Raw genomic sequence first — 24,391 nt, forward strand, 5'->3', positions numbered from 1 at the left:
ATAGGACTCGAAGTTGGCGAGTGTTGCAATCTTTGACGTCATCGTTCGCGTGTGGCAGTTGCAGTGGTAGTGGTGGCCACTCGGATTGATGAGAAACTTATGGCATAATTGAAATGGCTTTTAAAATTCATTTGTTCAGCGCCTTCTTCCTTATTAAATCCTTAGCAATTTTCATTAAAAACAATTAGCGCCAACGACGCCACTTGCCTTTGTCGACAGCACCAGCCCCTTCAGTTCTCCTGGGGGGCAGGAGGTGCTCGGGTATGGAACGGAATGGATTCGAATGGGATGGGGATGGAAATTAATTGATTGTCAAGATGAGGCAACGCCAACGGCAACGGCAACCGAGCTGTGTAAACAAATAAATGTGTCTGGTCATTCAGCGGGAGATCTTTGTTGTCGCCTCTAGATGATAATGCCGCCCGGCTGTCAGCTATGGAATTACACTCACCCACTATATGCATCTAGTATATGTCCAGATATTCCGATTCCGATTCCGATGTATCTGACGGATCTGAGCCGACTGGCACGCGACGCTAAAAGCCTCTTGGCTTGACTTCCATCAATATTTTGGCATTCCCGGCATTATTCCGGCCCCGTCGAATTCCTTGGTGACTTTTCTGTTTACACAATCCCCTAAATCCCGTGTCCTCCTTCAGGTGATTCACGGGGATTTCCTGGAAACCTACGCGTGGCCAAAAAAAAAATATATAATATATATAGGTGTATGAAAACAGATTGAAAGGTTGGTCAATCGGTGGTCTGGGCCAAAAGTCTGCCAACTGCCGCCGCTTGACGTCATCGGCTCTTCGGCACTTGCCAAAAAAATCCACCCAAGTCTATGGTCTTATAGTTCATCAAAAAGGTGTGCCAGGCGTTTTTCCCCATTCGATAATTTTTTTGCTTTTTTGGCTGGCTGGGTTAAACTTTCGCAAGATTTAATGTGTGCTGGCGCTTTGCCCGCGTTGTCGGTCCGAATTTCACGCTTCATTGGCGGGCAAAAGTGACGTTGTCGCGTCGCTTTGATTTTGATAAAATAGGCCAAAGTGTTCATCAATAATCATTTGTGTAAAGATCGGTGAGCGAAGCAATTATTTTTACAACATTTACAAAGAGCCTCGCCAGCGAACACACAAGATAAGTTGGCCCAGGCATGGCAATCCATTTTTTTTCTTGGAACATCCTTCACACATCAACATTTTTCCGAGTGGGCGGCTTTATGGGTTAATTATTGTTCTACTTTTTAAGAAATATTATGTCAACAAGTTTTGGGAAATACATAGGCGCTGCACGTGATTTTCTGCAACACACTTTCACTGCATTTCGTCACTTTAATTGAATTTTGTCAAGTTTTGTCCGGTTTCATCGAGAAACGAAAACAAATGTAACATAGTTTTCACTTTTAAGGCGATTGGTAGGTTTTAAATTGAATCAATGGCATTGAGTAAAGAGTCACATAACCGCACTGCCAGCAACCACAACTTAATTTATTTAAATTTAATTACTTTACTTAAATTTCCATTTATCAATGAAAACCGCACAAACTTGGCGCAGTCCCTAGCATTTTCCTCATATTTTATTCATTGGTAACCCACATCAGAAGCAACTGTGGAAACCTATACATAAGAATTGTGCAAGGAGCCTGGGAAGCGCGGACGTGCCTCTTGGCAGGTGCCACGCCCACTTTCCCGAAAGTGCTCTACTTTCTCCGGTTTTTTTGGTGGTCCACCTCGCCACAATGTTCCCGAAAAGGCATAAATCAAGTGGCTTCCACTTCTGCCTGTTCCGCCTTCGCAGTTTTTTATTTTTTCTGTTGTTTTTGTCGCATATTAATTTTTGGAATTTTGTCAAAATGAATTGTATAATTTTATAACACATGCTCGGCTTTATTTGATGAGGCATGACTGCGAGTATACGAGTATACAGGCGGATATACATGGGCGATTACTTATCGCTTTCTTCCCTCTCACTTTCGGGTGGAATAAACTGCCCGTTTTATAGGACAATATAACCCGGATCGGACAAGGTATCCCCGCAGCCAGAGACAATTACAAATGCATTGGCAATTGCAGAGCAGACAAGGGTTGCATAGTTTCCGGCACGCATTTCGCTCGCTTTGTGCGAATATTTTATATCCAATTCCCGGAGCGGGAAAAGAAGCGGCCAGACGCGCTGTCCAGACGGACGGGTTCAACGCACTGCTACTGATGGAATCATCGGGACACCCAGCCATTGTTGACTGCCAATTGGCCATAACCAGAACGAGCCAGCGAATCACAATCGCTCCGAACTATTTGCAATTCCCCACACCCAAAAGCAGCGAACCCACAGAACAGCGGAGCATCTAGCGCAGACAACCCGCTGACTCAGAAATGTGGAACCATTCCCATTCCCATTCCGATTTCCATTCCATCCAGATCCGATGCCATCCCAGCACCAGCCCATCACTATAGCTGCCCATCCTCCCGAGAACTGTCAACATTCCGTGGCGTCCTCATTTCGTGGCGAGTGAATTTACAATTTCTGCAGTAGCACACCTTTCACAGTCTACACGAAGAAAAACAAGTAAAGGTGGTGAAAGTGATTTTTGCTGCTTATTATTATGTTCTTTGTTTTATTTGAGTGGCTTCTGATGCAGTCGGAGCAACAAATATTTATATCAAGTGCTGCTTTCATCTTGTTCTTAGCTTTATATTCAGTCCCTTTCATTCACCAGCTTGATTCCATTTTAATTTGCATTAAATAATATGTGAAACTTAAATTACCATTGTTATTTTTATAGTATTTTTATTATTTTCAATGCAATTTGCAAGGTATAGTTTTGGTCGGTCAGCAAAGTTCTTTTAATTAAGGGTTCTCAATTTGAAAATATCTACACAAAGATTGACCATTTTCTTTGCTAACTTGGTTCCGTAATGCTTAAGCAATGGTAGCTCGTTTCTCTCAGTGCAGGCGGGGAGGCAAAATTCCTGTGGGGGCTGGACAACTGCGGAGAAAGTGAACCGCAACTGCTGCCCATTTTCGTGTGTCTCCGTTGTTTATGGTCCGCTGCGGTGGCCACCGCCAAGTGAGCATCCTCAGCCTCCACCGTCCACTTGGGCCATTGGATCACCTCGGCTTGTGGAGGCGCAATGCTTTCAAGTTATTTCACGGCGCTGTCTTATTGGGATCAAGTCAATATTTGTCGAGTAAAAATTACTTCCTGCTCCGAATCCGAAATTGCGGCATTTCTTAAGTAGCCTCATTCCCTAAGAGGGACGCCACCTTGATGTTTGCATTACTGCCGCTGTCTTAATTTACAAGAAATTACAAATAATTGTTTGTATAACTTGGTTGCGACCGAAAACGTTTTAATTAGGGAACGCTCCGCATTTTGCGGCCTGGAACTTGTCTGCTTTTAATGAAAAAGTTGCCTTACCTTTCATGTTTTCATAAATATTATATGTTGTACTCGTACTTAACTCATACATTTCTTAAAGGTGCCGACTTCTCTGCAAAGATTCTCGGCAAGCCAATTTGTGCCTGAGTTTTTCAACCGTGATAAATCAAAATGGAAAATTTGATTTCATTATCAGGCTGCCCTGTTTAGCCGCATATATTTATGTCAGTTTTATGTGTTTATTTTTGAAGTTGTATAAAATGAACGATACATCTATGTTTATGCAAAGCTATTTATTTATTGAAATAAATACAACTAGCATGAAAACATATTAATATTAAACTGAATTATTTCAGTGGCTGAAAAAAGTGCACAAAGTCGGCGAGTCACTCAGTTTCGCAGAGCACATGTCCATTTGGGAGTGAGTTTCGATTTTTGCCGTCTGTCTGGCCGGAAGGGGAGTTAAACCGGAAATGCGAAAGGGGCGGGCAAAGTTGGCTGTTGGGCTTGTTGTTGTCGCAGCTGTTTGTTTGTTGGTTGTTTGCTTTTAGCCAGCGCCAAAAGCGTGTCAAACGAAACTGCAAACTGGAAACTGGAAACTGGAAACGGGCGGGCGTTATACACATGGGTACTTTAACGCGTGGAGCTCGGCAAACACAAATTGAGAAGTGTGTACTTAAGAAGTCAAGGACTTGGAAAAGCTCTCGGATTTATTCCGTGCAACTCAAATGAGGCAAGGCAAACAAACAAGCAGCCGAACTGATTGCTAACCCAAAATTATATTCAAATCGCGAGGCTGCACGGCATCCTCTAACTGGCCTGCATTTTTGCTCAGCATTTTGCCCAGCCTTCAAACGAATTTACATTACACTTTTGCACATCGCACTTGAGTTTTCATCTTTGAGCACGCAAAGATGTCAGCGAATCCATTAGCGTCGCCATTTAGTCTCATTAGCTGGAATTCATAGTCGTTCTTGAGCGCGTGGACATGCCGGAACTCAAAGGCGACCTTTGATCCAATGATGTCGGCCTAAAAGCCTGGCGGTCGCTGCAATTACCGTTGTGGTTTGTGTCCTGCAGAACTTTGCCATCGCCTGCAACTGGTCCGCACCGCAGCAATTAGTTGGTGTGGCCGCGTTTAAAGGCCTCGTAATTGGTTATCGGCAGACCCTACTTAGTTGAAAGGTATCAAAAAACACTTTACTTGGGGCAGTTGGCTGTTAGAGATGCAGCAAGCGGAGCGTTTAGTTGCGTCAAGCAACTAAAGTCAGCTATTAACATTTTGAATACAAAAAGGTATTTATTTAAGTATTTATTAAATTTAAGGCATTTTGGTTGGTATTGAGAGCGCTCTGTTGCTCATGGAAACTGGCAAAGTGCCATGATGCTCCAAAGGATGGGTAAGCAAGGGCTGAGAAGCACCTCCTGACCAGAACTTTTCCCAGGAATAATAGCGTTGTGTATTGCGCTGCCCCAGCCGCCATTTGTCGAGTTCCTAATCCGCCCATCGTGTCCATTGCAGCGGTCCTGCTGGCAGGATGTGAAGTAAGTGCGAAACGTTTCATCTGGCTTATTGCCATACCGCATCTGCAGGAGCAGGAGAAGGAAAAGGAAACCAGGCGCATAAGCTCGCTTTAAGTGGCACATAAATGCAATATTCAAATGAAACTGCAATCGTTTCCTAATGTCTCCGAAGGACTGACACACATAATACACAGAGGCAAACATTAGAGGTTTCACTTACCAACGGTTTTTCCCGGCAGTCGCGCTGGAAGGACATCACCTTGCTCGAGTTGCGCTGGAATGGTAGTGGCAATGGAAAGTCCACATTACAAGTGTGCGAGTATGTGCGTCTGATTAATGATAGCCACTTTCCCGATGCCACCAATCATCACGCTTGGTCACAGGGGCTTATTTGCATTCCGTATCGAATTTGCATTTGCCCTCGTTTCGGCGGCCCAAGTAATTAATGCACCAGGTCCCGAGTGGCTCAAAAATAGAAATAAAGGCAAAAAGCGAGTGCAGATGTGAATGTGAATGTGCGGCACCGAAGCAATCTGTGACCCCAAAGCCAATGCGTAAACAAAGTTCACATTAGGGACATGCTGGCTGGCATCGAATCGGGAAAAGTTTTAATTGCATTGCAGCTGGCTGGCGACGGCAATGCGACCAACATAAGTTTCCTCTCCAGTTCAATCAGCGAATTCGGCCCGTCTAATGAGTCGCTGGCAAATTTGGCAACCTCATTTGGTTATGTAAGACCTGGCGCGCGGGGCACTGGGGGCTTGAAAGAGGCGACAAAGTTGACTTTGTGGGGGCGGTAAGCTGGCCTAAGCCTTCCATGGGATCCATCGGCTACTTGCTACTTGCTACTTGGAGTTGTGGGCTGCGGTGGCTGTGCACTGTATGTGCTCCTTTGGCTTTCCATTAAATTATGGTAATGGATTTTTTATGCACTCTGTGTTCGCTTCTTGGGCTTCTTTACAGCCACTTTCTTTGCTCTGCGGATTTGAGCCGCTTACTGCTGGAAATTAAAGCCAGACGTGCAAATAACCAAGGAGTCTGCACGCAAAATTAAAATGAAACTTAAAATAGTCCGATTGACTGGATTTGATGAAACATGTTTAATGTTTCATTTACCTACAAAGCAATTTTCCTTAAATTACTTTACTGACAGCCAGCCATTCATGTTTACTTGAGCACGAAAGTAATAGCATTCTGTTTACTTGCACAATGTAAAATGTAATCAGAGATGTGAAAACAAATGGATTTTGAGTAAATACCAGGACAGGTTTGCACAAACTGCCCCAGTTACTTTCAGTCCGCCCCATGTTGAAGCCAGCATTGCTCATACGCCGCGTGGGCCGGCGGAAAGTGCAGCTCGGTATTCAATTAGTGGAAGTGGAGAGCTGGCACGATTTAATGGCTCCTTCTGTATTCGCATGCGAGTGTATCCTTGCTTCGTTGTTTTTTGCACAGTCGCTAATTTCACGGAAAGGGGCGAAACTTTAGTTGCGGCAACATTTAGCCAAACAAAGTTGAGGGATGCATAAAAATCAGGCATTCCATGTGCCACTTTGTTGCCGCAACAGCTGCGCTGCGGCAGCTCCGCATCGGAAGGATGGCGAGGATTGGAGTCTGCAGATGGCTGACGGCATACGTGAAGAGTTAAACGCTCCGCAATTCCCGTTTGCCGGCGCTCTGGAACATTTGTGGCACGTTCCACGGGCGCTTTTACGACGGGGCGGAAGTTTCTCCGCCCACCAACCAGCCTGCCACGTACACAGGGATGGTGGAAAAGTGGGAGTTTGTACATATAGTTTCTTATTCTAGCCTAGCAGGGAACATCTTGAATGCTATCTTAAAAATGTTATTATTATTAAGGGGCTGCAAAGTATTTATTTCTGGAGAACCACAGGACGACCACTTCAGTTCTTCACTCACCCGCATTTCCACGCGCACTGTCACACAGTACTTCTTGGTGCAGTTGAGCACAGTGACTGCGCTGGCGTTCTTCAAGCAGGAGTCATCACTGTACCCATCCAAATAGGTGCACACATAGCAATCGAGCGCTGCAAAATACACAATATGCGTGCATATATGTAATAGAGGATTGAACGAGGTCATGACGTTGGCTTTCGTTTTCGTGCTCGTTTCGTGTATTCGAATTTAAATTTGATTTTGATTTTGATGATCATCGCGATGATCGCGTTGTCGCTGTGCTTTTCTTAGAATTTATTAATAGGCAGCCCCCCGAGCAGTGGCTGCAGCAAAAACAAACATTAGCAGCTATGAAAACACAATAATTAATTGAATTTAAGTGAGAATTTTGGCAGCAGACTTTCTGTCTATTTGCCAAGTGGCACGACAACGTCCTCGACATGTATCGCCGGCTATATCTATCTATATGGCTATACGAATAGCACAATCTATATTTGAATCAGCCTTTTGTGTAATAACAGTGACGTCAATGGCCCCACTAGTGGCCACTATTTCTTTGGCCCGAGATGTGTAAACGGATTGATGACACGAGACTTTTTGCCCGACCCTCGACAATGGTGCTCTATACGTAACTCTAAGAAATCAAAAGACATTGAAATGGTGGCTATCGAAATCCACGAACACAAATCTATTTCTGTTCAGAATCTGCATTATGAATTCTGCATAAAAACTTTGGCACGCTTCGATGCGGTTCGCGGTATTCGAAAGATAGAACATTGTATCATCCCGGGTGAAGCACTCACAATGGGCTCTGATCGGCGAAAAATGCTAAATATTTTATGTCATATCAGCGCTAAATAAATGTCACGGGTTCGCGGGAATCAAGCGCTTACTCAAGTATATAAGTAGTTGGTGCCATGCATGAAATAATTCAGACTATTACTCATGTAAATCAAATGAATTAAACAGTTTATAATGGGCATGCTTGTTATTCAATAGCATTTAGCTACATAGTTGAATTTCGTATTGATTTACACCTCCATACCCATGTCAACATGGCGTATGAGTGATGTATTTATGAAACTGACTGCAAGTGTAAGCATTTGGAAGCCTCATTTACACTCGATGGCAACTTGAGGGGCTGAATTCTTTTTCTAAAATTAAACACAAGTCCTTTGTAATTTGCACAAATCTAACATTCAGTTCTAAGTTCAGTTCGCTGCCCTCGAAGATGAGGCGTTTGGAAGCAGCCGTTCCACTGTGACTGGAGGACTACTGAGATCTTTGAAAAATGATTTGTATCAGCTTTTGTGAGGCAATCAATAAATTTGAATGTGGTCGCGCCTGTGGGCGAGTGACGTCGACAGCTGAACTCGACAAAAAAGAAGAAAATGAACCGAAACAAACGAATTGTGAGAGTAAAACGGAAGGCACAGTTCGGTGAATCAAGTGGGGGGAACCAGGTCGCTGTGTCCAATGCCCAGAAAAGTGAGCCGAAATGAGTGCCAAGAACACATTTCAAATTCACCTGATTTTTCTCGCTAAATTTCCACTGAGTTATGAGTCGTATGGCATCGCAGTTTCGCAATAAAACAGCTAATTAAGTTAAGCGGAAAACGACCTGCTAAGCGGCCACCCAGTGCCAATCATTGGGTAAGGTTAGGATTCGAGTGGGTAATGGGTGATGGGTGGTGGAATGGTTAGGGAAATCCGTAGAAATACCATTCGAGAAAGCTGCCGACATTAAGGCAACGCCGAGCACTGTGAAGAGTAGGGATTTTGACAGTCCGCGCGGCAGATTCATGGCGATGACTTCTATTGCGATTCCCGAGCTCTGACAGCTGCAGACGCGAATCCGGAATCGATTGCTTCGACAACTGGCACTTGACTGACTCGAGTGGAGCTCGATAGCCGTCCATGTCGATGGCTGCTTGATAAATGGCAAACGACAAGAGATCGATGTGTGTATATAGATACACACTCCTTATCGGCCGGCCGGCTAACAGGGAATGCAACTCTATTTGAACTGTAATTAATGGAAACAATACCGCTTTTTCTTCTTGCTTACAGCCCGACCGCTATGTCCCCGGCTCCCCCATCTTCCGCGAGACCAGCAGCCCAACGCCCCACCCCGCCCTCGCGGGGCCTATAACATCGCCGCCCACTTCAGCCTCCGCCTCCGCCTCCGCCTCCTCCTCCTCCACCTGCCCCTCCTCCAGCACCGCCACCGCCGCCGATAGCACCGCCAGCAGCACCATCACCGCCCCAGGAGCAGGAGGAACTGCAGCTTCCAGGAGCCGAGGAGCCAGAGGTGGGTGCACACGTCTCAAAGGAAATGAAATTAAAAACTTCATTCACGTAATTGGCCTTTAAGTCACTTGGGTGGCAAAACTAATTAGAAAGGTGTCTCAATGCGTTGAGCAAAATCAATGCTGAATACTAGAATCTAGAACATTTCTGCTGAAGAATATCACTGTAGAACTTTTGATCATAACCTCTGTGAGTAGATTTACATATAAAACATTTTGTTTGGAAATATTTTTTGGTTTGTTTGCATGGAAGACTAGTGCTTCAATTCCGAGAAGCATGACATCAACTCAAACCCATTTTTTTCTGCGTGTCGAGCAAGATTTGTGGCCTGATGGCTGATAGTTGACATAGATTTCGCGACATTTGTGTAAATAATGTACAATGGCAACATGCAAATGGCCCTGCCCGTATAATTTCCGGGCCTGTCAAACTTTTCGCAAATTCTGGGCCAAACTCTTCGTCGTAGTCGACCTCTTTTTGCGCCCTGAGTTCCCTGACCTCCGGCGACAGTCGCCCATTGCCATGGAGTGGACTGTGGGCTTGGAGGAGATGGGCAGGCGATGGCAACCTTATGGGGAATCTCTTTGAGCGCGCCTGTTGTATAAACAACCGCAATTGGGGGTGTGAGCTGGCCGGGAAATTCTGTCGTCCGCACAATTAATTGTGGAATGGAATTCGATTATTTGATGATTATTATCTCAGCGCTGTTTGAATGTGTGCTTTGTTTTTCCACGAAAAGTTCGTCTCGCTTACGTGCGAAAATCTCTCGGCCATTTTGCCGCGTTTGTGGCCAGCAAAATCCCCGGGGAATGGGACTTAGTTGCCCCCCGTTTGGGGTTGACTCACTTAATGGCGCAACATGTGAGCCATCGACGAATAGGTTGTCCATGTCACGCTATAGTCCATCGATTTTATTTGTTGATTTTGGAGCGAACTGCGGATTGTTTGGAGGTGGGGCGCAGCTCACAGCTATTAGTTGTCGTTTGAACTGCATTTATTATTGGAATTTTTGCATTTGTTGTTCGAAAAGCCCGGGTATATCAGGTGTACTTTAATGAAAGAGTTGCGAATCCATTTAGATTTAAAGAACGTTAGGTGAAAGCAGTTTGTATATGCAAATGGTGCTTGGAAAGCAAAGAGCCATTTGTGTTTGTGTCTGCAAACGCATATAAAGCAACCGCAGTAGGAAACTAAAAGCTAGAAAGAAACCGCAAATGTCTCTAAGCTGACTATTAATCCCCTTCTCCCACAGCCATGACGGCATCTCTTGCCCATGCCGCACAGGGTAACCACAACAACAATAGCAGCACCAGAACCACATCCAACTCCAGCTCCAGCAGCGGAAAGTCCAAGCCACCGGCTGGTTATATGAGCACCCGATCGGCGGCGATGATGGCCTTGGCATTGGGACAAACACCGGGTGGCAGGGGCGACAAGTCACCGCAAGCTCCTCGCGCCGCTTCACCCGCCCAGTCGCAGTCCCAATCGCAGTCACCCCATCCCGGTGCCACCAGAAGGCTATCGAATGCCTCTTCCCTACCTAGCAATGTGTCCAGATCGAAGCCATCCACACCGACGGCGACCAGGGCAGCAGCCCAGCTTAACGGCTCTGGTCTCTTTTCCGGCGGCAGCAACTCCAGCGGCTCGGACAACGATGGATTCAGTGCGTCCGGCTCCTCGGCTGCCACTGCCCTGCGACGCTTGTACTTCAAGAGCGGACGCAGCATCAAGAACAAGATCAATGCCTCGACCACGTCGTCGACTCCTCTGAATGGGCTACCCCTAAATCCGGTGTCCAGTGCCTACCACAACTCCGTTGGTGGACCCATGCACAATATGACGACTGCAGGCGGCGTGCCAAAGGTATACTCGTATTTGAAAGCTAAATTTAGTGGTATTCAAGAGATATCTGTGTATCTTAACGATAGCACTAGTTTTCTATGCCATTTGTATTCATTTAATGCAGACACACTCGGTTATATGTTAGTCTGGCTTCACAGGAACAAATTGGCAGAGATTACACAGAGCTCTTTGCATTTATTCCATTTTAAAGTGCCAAAAGGCAACAGACCAGAAGTAATTTCTGTAATCTCCTTGCAGCTGGTGGTGATGGGCACCTCATCGGCCTCGATTCCGGACACCACCATCAACACGTCCACTGACTCCGCCTGCACGCTCATCACCAATGTGACCCACACGGATACCTCGGAGACGTGCGACTCCCTGGACATGGGTGAGTTGCTTTCACACACATCCCGCGATCTGATTACGTGATGGATGTCCTCGTGCGGCCGAATTAATTAATCAACTAATCAATCTGGCCCGCGCCTTCTGCTATTCCTTCTTTCGTTGCCTTCGCCCAGGTGACAACTCGGGTCCCAGTGAGCCGCTCTTCAGCTCGCTGGAGGAACCACTGCTCACCGCCGTCCACATCGATTCGGAGCACGAGGGTTTCGGCAGGGGAGGCACCAATGGACGCGGCGCCACTGAACTGGAACTAACGAGCTGTTCGAGGTATCCGCCCAGGCCTGACATGAATCTCCAGGACAGCGTCGAGGTACGAGGCGGAATTTAATTCCACATTAAATCCGCTTGCAGAACAACCATTTTCGCAACTGAATCATGCGATTATTGAATGGGTCCTTATTTCTCCTTAAAGTCAATTGCTTTTTATTCCTAGCCGAGAGCGAAAGTTTCTCCGTTTGGAGTTCTTCAAGTTGGAAAATGTGTTTGAGGCACTTGTAAAAATTTAAACGTTTTTAAGGTTTATGTATCGCTGACACCATTAAAAACCATTGATTGCGTTAGTGCGTTGAACATGAATATCCACTTTGGAAAGTATTTCCAATCTCATAAAAGCCGTAAACTGCCAGCGCATTTCCATAAATATACCCAGCAGTCAATCAGTTCAGAAAGAGTTTTTAAGAGAATATTGGCCTTATGGTGGTATTACGTTTCCTTACAGAGCCAGGAGTCCTGTTTGTCCATCCTGACCGGAGAGCCGTCCTCCACCACGCCACTTCTCTCCTCGCAGCGGCGCCACCCGACGGGCGGTCACTCGCCGGGCAGCCAGCGGCAGGAGGAGCGGCGGGAGCGCAAGGAGCGGGAGCCCAGTACGGCGCCGCCGCCCACTCGAGTCCGGGAGCACTTCACCTTCGATCCCCCGCAGTCACCGATGTCGGCGCGCAGCAGCGAAAAGTCAACTAGCCACTTTTCCTTCAAGAACTATGGTAATGAGTCGGCCAAAGACGCCGCAGTGGGCTCGGGAACAGGAGCAGGATCTGGGGCAGGAGTGGGTGGAGGAGGAGGACCTGGATCCGGGGCTGGAGGAAATGGAGTTATGGCCGCCAGTGAAGGGGACGAGGAGGATGACGAGCGCAGTGGCGACAGCATTGGCAATCGCAGCAAGAAGCTGCGACCCCGGGAGCGTGACCCCAACCACATCTCGCCCAGCGTGTCGCCCTCGCACAGTCGCCGGGCAAGTCCAAAGCGGGAGAAGCGGAGGACCACGCCGATTGCCTCCACGGGCGCCATATCCAAGGTCAGCTCAGCACCGCCCACCATGAAGGATGTTAATTTTTTCGGAAGCTCCGGGAAGCAAAAACAGCGGCAATCGCAGAACATTCCGCCGCACCAACTATCGCCATCGGCGCAGCAGCGAAAGTACTCATCCAGTTCCTCGAGCGGAAGCAGCGAACGATGCTTACGGGAGGCCACCGGTCCCGGCACCATGTTCCCCTTCGATCGGGAGGCTCTGGACTACGAGCGCATCCAGCGGGAGTGCTTTGCTCCAAGCTCCACTACGGCCAGCAACAGCAGTGATTCGGAGGCGGAAAACTGTTCCGTGTATGAGCGAAAATCCGGAGCAGACATCTTCCAGCAGTACTCGCGATTGAGCCACCAGGAGCAGCTGCAGCAGCATTACCAGGAGCAGCGCGACTGGGAGCGGGATCGACCGCCCTCGCGCAAGAACTCCAAGCGCATCCGGCCGGATTCGGTGATCCATACAACCATTCGGGAGAACCAGCAGTACGTGCCGCAGTCGGATGCCTTCTATCCCCAGGCCAAGTCCTCCTCCTCGCCCAGTGATCACTCCTACGCCGAGCTAAACAAGTTCGAGGACATTGCCAGCAAGTTTGAGCAGATTCCGCCCAAGCATGGCTCCGTATCCGGATCTGGATCCGGTTCCCTGTTGAATCTTCACCACAAGATGCCCAGTCCGGGCAGCGAGTCCGCCGTCAGTCCCACGGACTCCGCTCGCCGAAGATCCTTCAAGAACAAGCAGCGCCATCAAAAGGAGGAGCACTTCTACATCCAGACGGAGGATCGCAGCGGTTCCGCTGCTGGCAATGGACCCATCAACGTGACCGCCAATCCCCTGGAGGCAGCCGCCGTCTGCAAGCAGCCACGTGCCACCATCGTCGTCCAGCAGGTGAGTTCTCCACAGAGAGAAGTACTCAATGTATCGGAATCATCTTACCGATGATACCGATCAAATTCTATAAATATTATTCGTGATGCGCATTGATTTATTAAGAATAGTACTGAATGAACTGAACCAGTTCCCAGGAAATTTTGCAATGTGTGGCGCTGTAGATAATGAGTTCTTTTTGATTTATGGGCCGCTTCTATTGATATTGTCTTTTGAGCAGCTCTGTGTAGACATACGGATAACGGAAGCTCTCTTTGTCCATCTCTCCAGCTTCGAGCTGCTCCCTTGTGGGGTCTCCAAAGCAATTCCGCTCTCCCATTATCCATTTTGCGTATATCTCACCGCTTTGTCTGCGCTCCCACACCCACTCCCTCTTTTGCTCTCTGCCGCTCCCTCTCCCGATTTTCACAGCTAATAAAAAGAGGCGCACGCCACCGATCTCCTCAGTTATAGAGAGCCATCCGAAGGCGAAGCATCGCCATTAAGCAGCGGAAACGCGAAAAGTATTATTGTCTACAGATCGTGTTGTTAAGTGCCAACCTGTTTGTGTGAGCTATGTAAACGCGGTGCCTTACGTACATACATACATGCAAGGCTATAAGAAGGATAATAAATCCCTACAACAATTTACAACATTTCGTATTCAAAGACTATAAATCCGGTGAATTAGTGTAATATGGCGCCCTTCTACAAGCGCATCTGCCGCAGTCTTTCAAAGCGTTACAAGGAGGTAACTAACATACAAGTATATATATCCCTTACACATATTGTAGCTATATTCCGCATGCGCTGGGGGGACATCCCACAAAATCCCCAAAGCTCCCGCTTGATTGATTTTGCTAATGAGCCAACAACTAGTAGGGGGGCATCAATAAGCCTGCAGTTGATAAGATACCAAGTTGATGCCTTGATCCATCGAACAACCGATATGCGAAATGCGAGATTTATCGAGTAACAGTGACGTCAATTTGCTCATAAATTTCCATTCCAGTCCGCTCCGCTCTGCGTGGGTCCACGATAGTGGTTATGGATGAGTTCCTCCATAGATCGGAATTCGGGTAGCTTGTTATCAAAGTGGACACCCACTTATGGGGCTGTGGATGTGGCGACACAATCGCCGCTTCAGCGAATGAGTTTCTGACCCACAATGAATTTTGCCGTAAATAATTAAAATGTTGCAAGTGACAGCGAAATATGGGGGATATTCTTTATTATTCTGAACATCTCCCCGATGACAGATGTCAAAATAAACTACCACAACGGAACGAGAGGGACCCAGTTGCCCAGTTTATAGGGAGTCCAAGCAGATCGCAGGTTGTTTTCGCCTCATTTATTTACTTGCTCACATCGGATCATAAAAACATGAAAGCAAAGGCCGACAAACGACAAAGTGGTGGCAAAAGGGGCGGGAACTTGTCACGGAGCCAGGCAAACAAACACATAGATATAGATTATCTATCTGTTCAAGTTTATTTAACGATTTCATTGTAAACGGCAGTGAGTTAGCATTTAATTCCTCGAACTTCTGCCCGTGATGCATAAAGAGAGAATCGCTGGGCGTGTTGGAGAAGTGCATATATAGATACAGCTATAGATACAGATACGGATAGATTATAGATGTTCCACGCGAAGGCGCTTCCTGGTGCAAAAGAAAAACAACAACAGATATAGATACGCGTATGTGGTCAGCATACTGGCAGGAAGTGTATAATGTACCATTCACTCGAATTCCCCATCCAAAACAAGCCATAAGAAGCGATGTGCGGAGTGGAGATTTTCCCGGGAACCAAGCGCGGCGCATCCTCCATTATTTAGTGGACCAACCTTCAATCAGGTGTACAGTGTAATTGTTTCTCGCGGAGATCGATTGCCTCCATAGGTTTCAGATGGTTTCGGGGTGTGCGTGTGCGGGCATCGAGACGTATAAATCTACATAAATTGCATGCGTCCCAGCGATACCTGGCGATTTATCTACCGATTCACCTCCTTCGATATTCAGTTTACCTGCTCACCTTGTCCGCTCCTTTGGCGAATTATTAGCAGGCACGCATTTGGTTGGCGATTGCAGCCTTGTGGGTGGCAAGTGGCGGGTGGCAGGTGGCAGGTGGCAGGCGGCTGGTGGCGTTTGGAGGTTGTCTAATACCCCAGCACTGCCCTCCCCCCTCACATGCCATTTCCACCTTCAAAGTAAACATCGGCAGAAACGCAAACATGTTTCCCCAGTTTTTCCCATTGTTGGTTGTAGTTTCCTATTGATTTTACATTGAGTGGTCGAATGGCTTCCTTTGATTTCAGGCAAATGTGTGGGAGAGTGCATTTGCCGCTCGTTGGCCTTCGTTGCCATAAATCGCTTAAGGTTTGTCCTTGCTGGACCTTAAAGTTCCACCATAATCACCCAAGCCAATGAAATGAAACCACGCAGACTGAACGCAACAAATTACCTACTATTTGAATCGGCCAACTACACACGTTAATTGGCCATTATTTCGCTGCCTCAGCCTTCAAAGGTCAGTTTCCCCAGCATTTTTTGGCACTTTCACTTAGCGCCGCGGCCATTCACTCTTTTAGTTGGTGGAAAGCGGCTGAATTTTGCCGCTGAATCATTGATAAATGATAAATGGGAAAAACGGTTATTGACTCCGCCAGGGCCGAAAATCCATATCCAAAGTGGCTAATTATAGCGCGCCTATGGCCAAACATTCGCCACTTTCTTGTGGTCACGGACTCGATTAGGTTCACCTCAACCTTAGCACAGCGATTTGAACCCAGCAATTGGCGAATGCCCGACCAGACCTAAACATTCCCAGCAGCTGGACGCTGCGTATACTTGATAATTTCCAACGGGTCGGCTACTTAATTTGGCCACTTGATGCCGTCTGTACTGGCTGCTGATACTCAGTGACCCCTGCAGCTACTTCATAATCAGTTTCCACCTTTTCCCCTCCCATTTTGAGGGCACTGTGTCTCTGGGCAGATTCAGTAGGCCGTTCTGGGCGATTCTGCTCGAAGCCAATTGCCTTATAAAGCGACATTAATTAGTTGATTTATGAACCGCCCCCGCACACCTGGGCCTGCTTTCAACCTCCTGCTTTGATGGCAAATTCATTGACCCCATTCGGTTTGCGAAGGCTACTACTGCATTTGCTGCAGATGCAGCTGCATCAGCCTCTGCATCTGCAACTGCACTTTCTGCAGCACAGCCATAAATAAACCTTTGCTATAAATAAACAGCAACAAGGAGATATAGATATGTGAGCGTTCTGCTCTTGTTATTGTGCATATGCCAAACAAACCAAATGCAAGCGTTCGCGGAAACATTTCCCAGCAGCGCAAATAGTTTGCTGCAGGTAAATAACCTTAGATGCTGCACTTTGCACTTGCTCAGCCATCCAGCGCGTGCACAGTTCCAGAAAAAGAAATCCCCTAACGAGAAGAAATCACCCGAGATGTTTCACTTGGTTTTTCGGGGGAAAGGACGGTCCATCAAATCGCAGACACTTTCATTTCGGCTAACATCATGATTAGTGTGCGGCGTGAAAATTATGGTGTTTTGGAAAATCGCAATTTAAGCAGCGCCTGCCTGCGGTAATGATATGTTTTCCACTTCGGCCGGACCCCACATCAAGTTTTCCGACTTTTCCGAGTTTAGCAATTTATTTTTAATATTCGTGCGGCATGAAAATAGCCCGAAAACCTGGCCAACACCCGACCGCCGCCTCTCTTCAGCCGGATTTTACAGGCGATTGAACACAGAGCGGCGTAAAAATGAAACAAAAACATGAAAAGTGATTTGCATGCATGGCGCGCGATTATTTCCAATACATACTTGCCAAACTAAATGTATTTTTAAGCGATGCCAAAATTGGAGGAGAGCTTGCAAGTCGATGGGGTGTGAAATGAGTACTGGCAGCTCCTGTAATATCAATTATAATCTATGCGAATAATCTGCACAGCTAAGTCTGCGAACTTGATAACAATTTCTGTTTGCATTTTGCATAAACAAAACCGAATCTAATTGCATTCCAATCTGTTCGATTGCTTCTGGGATTCTCGTCTTGGCTTTCTCCTCCAAAGTTTATTGAATTCAGCCAATCTGCCATCGATTCCTGCCACTCTGCACGTAGACTGTGCCTTTGACAATCCATTTTCTTTCGGCATGGATGCCTCGCTTTCTCTCGATTCGAATTCCCAACATTTTATTTGCCTGTTTTTCGGGGAGCGCTGTACATTTTCCTAACACCTCGAGTCGGTTTGCTTTTTAATAGCCAATTCCCAAGAGTTTGGATACACAAATGCGCTGCGTAGTACTGGATAGCATCAGCATGAAATCTATAGGAATATTCCCAGGGAGAAACTGGTAAAATGGGAATATGACTTGTGGTTACCCACGGATCTTACAAACAAATGGTTTTCATATTAAACTTATTAATTAAGGTCCTTATTCTGCGCAGTGTTAAAGCAACTTAAATACCTAAAAGCTATAGCTACAAATATAAAAGGCGAACCATCTTAAATGAATCAGGATTCCAAAAAACTATAGAGCGCTTAAAAACAATAAATGTTAGCAAACTTTTAAGTCCGCTGCAATCATTTCCCTTTAAATGCTACCCTAGAAGTTCTGTTCTTCATCGCACTTCCTAACTTTCTTGTTTTTTCGGGAACTCTGGGGTGTATGTAGCAACTTTTTTCCCCCAATGCAATGCGCTGCTAAAAATAATCGAGAAAAAAGAAAACCGAAAAGAACCAACGCACTAAGCGATGCAAGAAAAACTATTTTCGGCGTTTGTGTAATGGGGAAAATGGGGAAAATGGGAAATGGCAGCCAAGATGAAAAAGAGCAGCGTCATAGCAGCATGTCCAACGCAATATTACTCATACGCCGCGTGTAACGCGTCACTGCTTGTGCGATGTTGGGGACTTTCTCGATGGTTTCGTCACCAGCGAAAGTGTCGCATCCCCTTTCGGCGCCATCAAATTGCTCCCCCGAGTTGGTACTACCAAAAGTTTCCCACTTGGCCACTTGAAAAACACGATTCGAGTGTGGGAATGTCCAAAAAGAAGGAAAGGGGCTGTGAAATCGAGCGCCTTTAGTGGGCGGAGTCATTAGAGACCCTCGCACACAAGCGCACATTCTCACATTATTAATTAGCGCTTGGGTGGAAATGCAGGCCAACTTGTTCGTTTTCCCTACTGTCATGCCTGCCAATAAAATACACAAATTAATTTGGGCATTTGCTGAATAAATAAATGTGTCCATACGGGTGGGTGTGCGTTCTCAGGTAGACTTTGGCGAAATGTGTGTATATTTTGCGAGTGCTGGTGTAATTTATGGTGCAAGCATTTCTGTCTGCGTAAATTCTGGTTTAATTTACCTGACTGGCAGTCATTTGTTGTCTGCCCAGAAACACACAAATTTAAAGCCGAACTTTGATAGAGTTTTGTTTATCGCCAGTCTTTGTTTGTAGCACTTGAAAGGTATTTAAATAATTTGCCTTGTTTTCCAGAGAGTACAAGCTCTAATTTGTTTCTGCAACAGAGACATTTGTTTACCAATTAGACACAATAGAAATGGTGCACTTGCAGATTACAATAAAGATGATCAATGAGAATGAATATTGCAATTATTGCTGAATGTTTTAATGGTGATTTTCAAATTGAATAAGATAATATTCTTCGAATTGGAATGGACCGTTACTTAGTGTTACGGATTTTGGAGAACGCCGGCTCGAAAGTTAGTAACGAAGCAAGTGTTTAGTAAATGGAGCTTATTATGGGTAATATTAGGTTCAATTATCTAAAAGCCGGGGAAAATTCTGGCCAAAAGTCCTTGGCCAGTTTTTGCCTTCGGTTAAACATAAATTTCAGGGAGTGGAAATTCACCTCGACACGAATGCCGAGAACTATTCGAATTTGCAACTGCAGACACGCAATGCAGAGGCTTACGGCATTTTCCTGGCTTTTGCATGGGCTGTCAGAACACCTGTTCAAGGTGTAGATAAAGCGAAAAGTTTTTCGAAATTGCTGGGAAAACCCTTGAAGAGTGGCGAATCCTTGGCGAGTGGCGGAGTGCTACTACTGCAAATTCATAAGCTCATGGGGGCAATGAATGAAGTCATCGGGGCATGAGCACTTGGTCGAGTAGTTGCGATTCAATTGGAAAAAGCAGCAATCCGCTTAACAATCAACGATACTTCCGACAGTCACCCTTTTTCTCTTGTTGTTTCCCTTACCCTCTTTACATTTTCTCATAGTTCTTTCTCTTCTCCTTTTATAGCCCTCGTTAAGTCTGGACAATACAGTCGAGACGCTGCTAATCAAGAACGAGGGGGACTTCATCAGCGTGGAGCAGGGCAAGGAGCTGGTCGCTCGCAAGCGCAACTCCCAGCAGCTGACCCATCCGCCGGCCCACTTGCATCACCACTCCCAGAACCACGCCCACAATCATCACAGTCTCCAGCAGCAGCAGCAGCATCAGCAGCATCAGCAGCAGCATCAGCAGCAACAGCACAAGCGGGACGAGAACATGAGGCAGCTGCTGGATGTGACCAACACGCTCACCATTGAGGAGTTGCGCGATTTCGAGATGCGGTATGTAAGATGGGGCGATCCTCCTGCTCCCAACCCAACTCTGACCTTTGACGGATTACGTTTTACGGTCCGGCCGGAGATTTAATTTCCGATTGAATGCCAATCGATTTTTAAGAGTCTCGTAAAAATGCTCGGACCAAAGCAATCAAATTTTAAATGGCCAAACGGACAAATGGGAAAAAAGACAAAAACAAACAATAAGAACAAACAAAAAAAAAAAGAACAGAGGACCACTTTATAGCCTTCACCTGCCAGCCGTTTTGCATTGCAACAAACTCGCGATGGGAAAAAACGAAAAAACGAACGAGAAAAATCCATGATGGGCTCATAACTTTTCAAATTACTCATACGACCTGTTGCCCATCTGACAAGTTTCTGTTGCCAGTTTCCGTTTTTGTTTCAGCGGATAAACAAATATTTCATACTAGCTCGTGGACGCAGTTCCTGCATTTGATTGTCATATGTGGGAATTTAAATATTTTAAATATTCCACCAACGGTGCAGCACTGCATCGCATTGCATTTCATTAATTTTCGGTCTGTGCACGAGATTGGGTACTTGAACTATCAATATTTTCCAATTTCTGGCTTGTGGTTAGCTCGCATCGACGCCCAAGGACACCATGCACATGTCCTTTGGCCTGTTGGCACTCACAGTTTCCAAGGACATGGCAGGTGAACCCAGTGAAACGGCTGTTGGTGGCGGCGTAGGGTAAGAAATGCACATCTTGATCTTCATTAAACCGCTGTCAACTGCAGTTTGGCTACAACTGGCATTCCATTGACTTCTCCCCCTTTTTAAACCCGAGTGACAGAACATGAGGATGCACAGAGGACTTACATTTGGTTTTCGGTACTAACGAGGTCACATTGTTCGGATTTCAGATATGGCTCACCACATCACAGCCGCTCGCAATCGGTCAAGATGCCCGGCAGCAGAGCATCCGGAAGGCCAAATCAGTTGTGTCTGCCCCAGCAGAGATCCAGGTGGGTGTTCCGCCCCAGCCTAGTTAATATGGTCATAACCAATTTCTCCCGGATTCAGGGTGGCTTCCATGCCGAATACTGGAGTGGAGGAGGAGTACTACAGACTGCGACACTTCTCGATAACCGGCAAGGGTGTGGTAAATCGCGGCGACTCCCTCAAGAGCCGACGCAGTCGCTCCAACAACAGCGTGGCCAGCTCCAACTCCAGCACGGAGCACCTGACCACCCAGCAGCAGCTGTCCGCACCCGCATCCGTATCCGCCCGAACATCGCTGGCTTCCAGCAGGGAGAGCAGCACATCCAATCCGGGCAATGGTCCCTTCAGGTGAGTTCGCTGCAAACTCCTTGCACGGCTTTAAACGAAAAGATGAGTAAGATGAGTAACAAAGTAAATGGGAAAACTGAGATTGGCAATAAATATAATTTGCAGAGCAAATTGTGTGTTTCAATCTGAAACAGATACATGTCATTAGTCAATGCCGCACAATTAAAGGCACATTATAAATTAATGTACATACATCAACCAGAATGTCTGGCTTTACTTACAGCCTTTTGAAAACCAATGGCATTCAATGACGCAATTGAAAGGTCAAGAGTCGCCTAATTAGCATTTGAATAACAATAGAAATAGAAGGGCCAGTCGAGTTCGATCACTTGGCATAATAGCAACATAAAGAGGGCGACTAATTGACTTTCTCCGCTTTCCTATTCTCGATTCCAGGGTCCTGATGCTGGGAGGTCCTGCGGTGGGCAAGAGTTCGCTCGTCTCGCAGTTCATGACGTCGGAGTACCTGCACGCCTACGACACCAGCATCGGTGAGTTTGTAGTATGCCCCTCCGGAGCTGCTTGCATCCGCGTTCCATACTCCATATTCCATATTCCGGACTCCATCCCCCAAAGAGCACTGCATACCCTGTAACCCCTGTATCCCCGGTATCCCCCGTGTCAAGCCATGTCTGTCTGCTGGTTGAGAGCGAGTGCCTTGGCTTTACTTGATATTATTTCATAATTCATTTGTTGGCACTACCTCCATGTTCCTAGTCGATGTTGTAGCTGCCTTGCTGTATTATGTTGTCTTATACTGGCTATTATATTTGCTTTTGATTTTGTTGCTCAGTGTCTGTGCCGTCTGTTTGCCCCCGTATCACATGGCTTTTTATGATTCCGTGTTCGGAAAGTTTATATTCCACAGCTCTGTACTCGTACTCCCCGCTTTTTGTTTGGTTTCGTTTGCTTTGGGCGTTTTATGATAGCGCGGAGCACTTGCCACGGCTCCGTGGGTCAACACATATTGGCATAAAGCATAACAAACGCTGCTGCAATGAAAATAAATTCGGATCATTTTTGGATTTTGCGACTCTAGAAAGGAATGGAAACGGCCACGGAAAACCGTTTCGTTCTTTGGCTGGGAGTCAATGAAAAGATTCGAGTAAACATTTCTATTGGCAGCAAAGCGATATTGGAAAAAAATATGAATAAAACAATAAATGTTGGCAGCGAAGGGAAAAATTAAATGAAAATAATTTTGTCGTTCGTCGCTTAGTTACACATTTTTGGTGCTATATTTAACGATTTTTGGTTGTGATCAAATCCAAATTCCTTGAGATATATGCACCTATAGCAAACGGTCCCAGTGTAAATGCTTATCCAACACACAAAACCTCATACCGAAAATCCGCTATTGTATCATACTGTCTTATAAAGCAATGATAATTTGTTCTGTTTCTCTCCATTCCGAATATCAACCAATCATTCAACTCAATGTCTCAAACTGACCCTACAAAACTCGAAAACTCAACAACAACCGAATTAACAACAACATCTTTGTACATACAACAACAAATCGTGATTGTAATCAGATCTAGGCAACTGTGATATACGCATTCTAATCGAAAAAGCCGCCGACGGTAAAAGCAACCAGCAACTGAACAATATAATTATTAACCTTGTTAATTATGCTACTCCTTAATATTTATCCAAATATCTCTATACACCTAATTGAAACGCTTTTCGACTCTCCAATAAAATTAACCAAACTCAACAAACAAGCCAAACACTTAATCCACAATTGCATTAGCCCTGCGCTTGAAAGCTAGAAAAACTCCGAACACACCTGGTCCCGCCCACTAGCCACGCCCCGGATGTTAGAACCCCTCTCCCCCCAAAAGAACGAAAATGAATTATAACACCACCTAGCCAATATATAAAGTATATAGCATATAGTCCCATATCGATTGTGGCCTTTGTTTCGCTTGTGATTTATGGCCAGTCAGTCGATGGGCGGCAGCCTTGAGGGCAGGCATTCGATAGTGAAATGATTATGCACATCACAAACACAACTAATGAAATTTAATTAATGATATGCTGGGCTTCGCGTTCAGGCTGCAATTATTGATTGCCACCTGGGGATGGGACAGAAATAATGGTCGTGCCATATATTCAAATCTGTAAATGCCACAGCTTCACCTATAGCATTTTTAATTAAAAAAGAGACAAACAGAGAGCCCATTAAATGAATAATAATTGAGAAAACACTCAGTCCCACACAAACAAAGTCGCATCTACCCAGCATTTACCCTTCCTTCGCCACTTTCACTGCCCATTTTTGCAGGCAGGTTTTTGCGCCCATTTCGTTGCATACTTGTGGGGGCCAATTTAATTTCCCATACATTAGCATACATTTCGGGGCAGTCCGGTGTGGACTTCCGTTGAATCCCCGAAGCTGTGTTCATTCAACTTGGCTAATGGATACCCAAATACTCGCATGTTGTGGACGACACTTGTAGATAAGCCCATCAAACACAAACACCCAACTAAAACATGCACATGCTCTTTGTTTCTGCACTTTTAAAAGTGGATGTTGTAAATCATTTCATTGCTTGACATTTGAGTTATCGAACTTAGGCTATAGTATTGCGCACATGCTAATACATCGGTGCTAACCTCGATTTCCCCTTCAATGTGTGCAGATGATGAGTCCGGCGAGAAGGCCGTTTCAGTATTACTCAGTGGCGAAGAGTCCGAGCTGATTTTCATCGACCATGGATACACCGAAATGACTGTAAGTACCTTTTGACACACTCATCAGCTTCTCAGGGTGTGGGACGAGGGTCACAATAACGTAGAGCAATGCATAATTTAAAAACAATTTCAAATATCTTTTAAACTTTTTTGGAGTGGAATGGTGTCGAAACCTAATGTACATATTTTTTTCAAAAACATCCATCTATTTGCATAAAGTGCAAGTGCTTTGC

The 24,391-nt window shown here is 45.9% G+C and overlaps 2 protein-coding genes across 5 annotated transcripts in view; one reads left to right on the top strand and one right to left on the bottom strand.

Moving 5' to 3' along the window:
- Window positions 1–24,391, top strand: part of LOC6547333 (platelet binding protein GspB) — a 44,044-nt gene that overhangs the window by 16,957 nt on the left and 2,696 nt on the right. Inside the window, exons 3-13 of one of the 4 annotated variants that reach the window (XM_026980297.1) lie at window positions 8,891–9,131; window positions 10,383–10,993; window positions 11,231–11,363; window positions 11,494–11,687; window positions 12,096–13,562; window positions 19,837–20,150; window positions 21,035–21,136; window positions 21,195–21,461; window positions 21,858–21,952; window positions 22,997–23,044; window positions 24,107–24,198. In XM_026980297.1, coding sequence (XP_026836098.1) covers window positions 8,891–9,131; window positions 10,383–10,993; window positions 11,231–11,363; window positions 11,494–11,687; window positions 12,096–13,562; window positions 19,837–20,150; window positions 21,035–21,136; window positions 21,195–21,461; window positions 21,858–21,952; window positions 22,997–23,044; window positions 24,107–24,198 — 3,564 coding nt within the window. Of the gene's footprint in view, window positions 1–8,890; window positions 9,132–10,382; window positions 10,994–11,230; window positions 11,364–11,493; window positions 11,688–12,095; window positions 13,563–14,005; window positions 14,293–19,836; window positions 20,151–21,034; window positions 21,137–21,194; window positions 21,462–21,857; window positions 21,953–22,996; window positions 23,045–24,106; window positions 24,199–24,391 lie in introns of those variants that run through there. The other 3 variants (XM_015156371.2, XM_015156370.2, XM_001974757.3) reach the window with 3 other exon arrangements.
- LOC6547335 lies at window positions 4,701–8,713 on the bottom strand. Its single transcript, XM_001974759.3, has 4 exons — window positions 8,543–8,713; window positions 6,824–6,951; window positions 5,124–5,177; window positions 4,701–4,966 (listed from the first exon to the last, which is right to left on the bottom strand). Exons 1-4 carry the CDS (start codon window positions 8,622–8,624, stop codon window positions 4,739–4,741), a joined length of 492 nt encoding a protein of 163 aa, XP_001974795.2. The 5' UTR covers window positions 8,625–8,713; the 3' UTR covers window positions 4,701–4,738.

This window comes from Drosophila erecta, unplaced genomic scaffold (genome assembly GCF_003286155.1).
Source record: "Drosophila erecta strain 14021-0224.00,06,07 unplaced genomic scaffold, DereRS2 tig00000092-arrow-pilon, whole genome shotgun sequence".
Taxonomy (NCBI): domain Eukaryota; kingdom Metazoa; phylum Arthropoda; class Insecta; order Diptera; family Drosophilidae; genus Drosophila; species Drosophila erecta.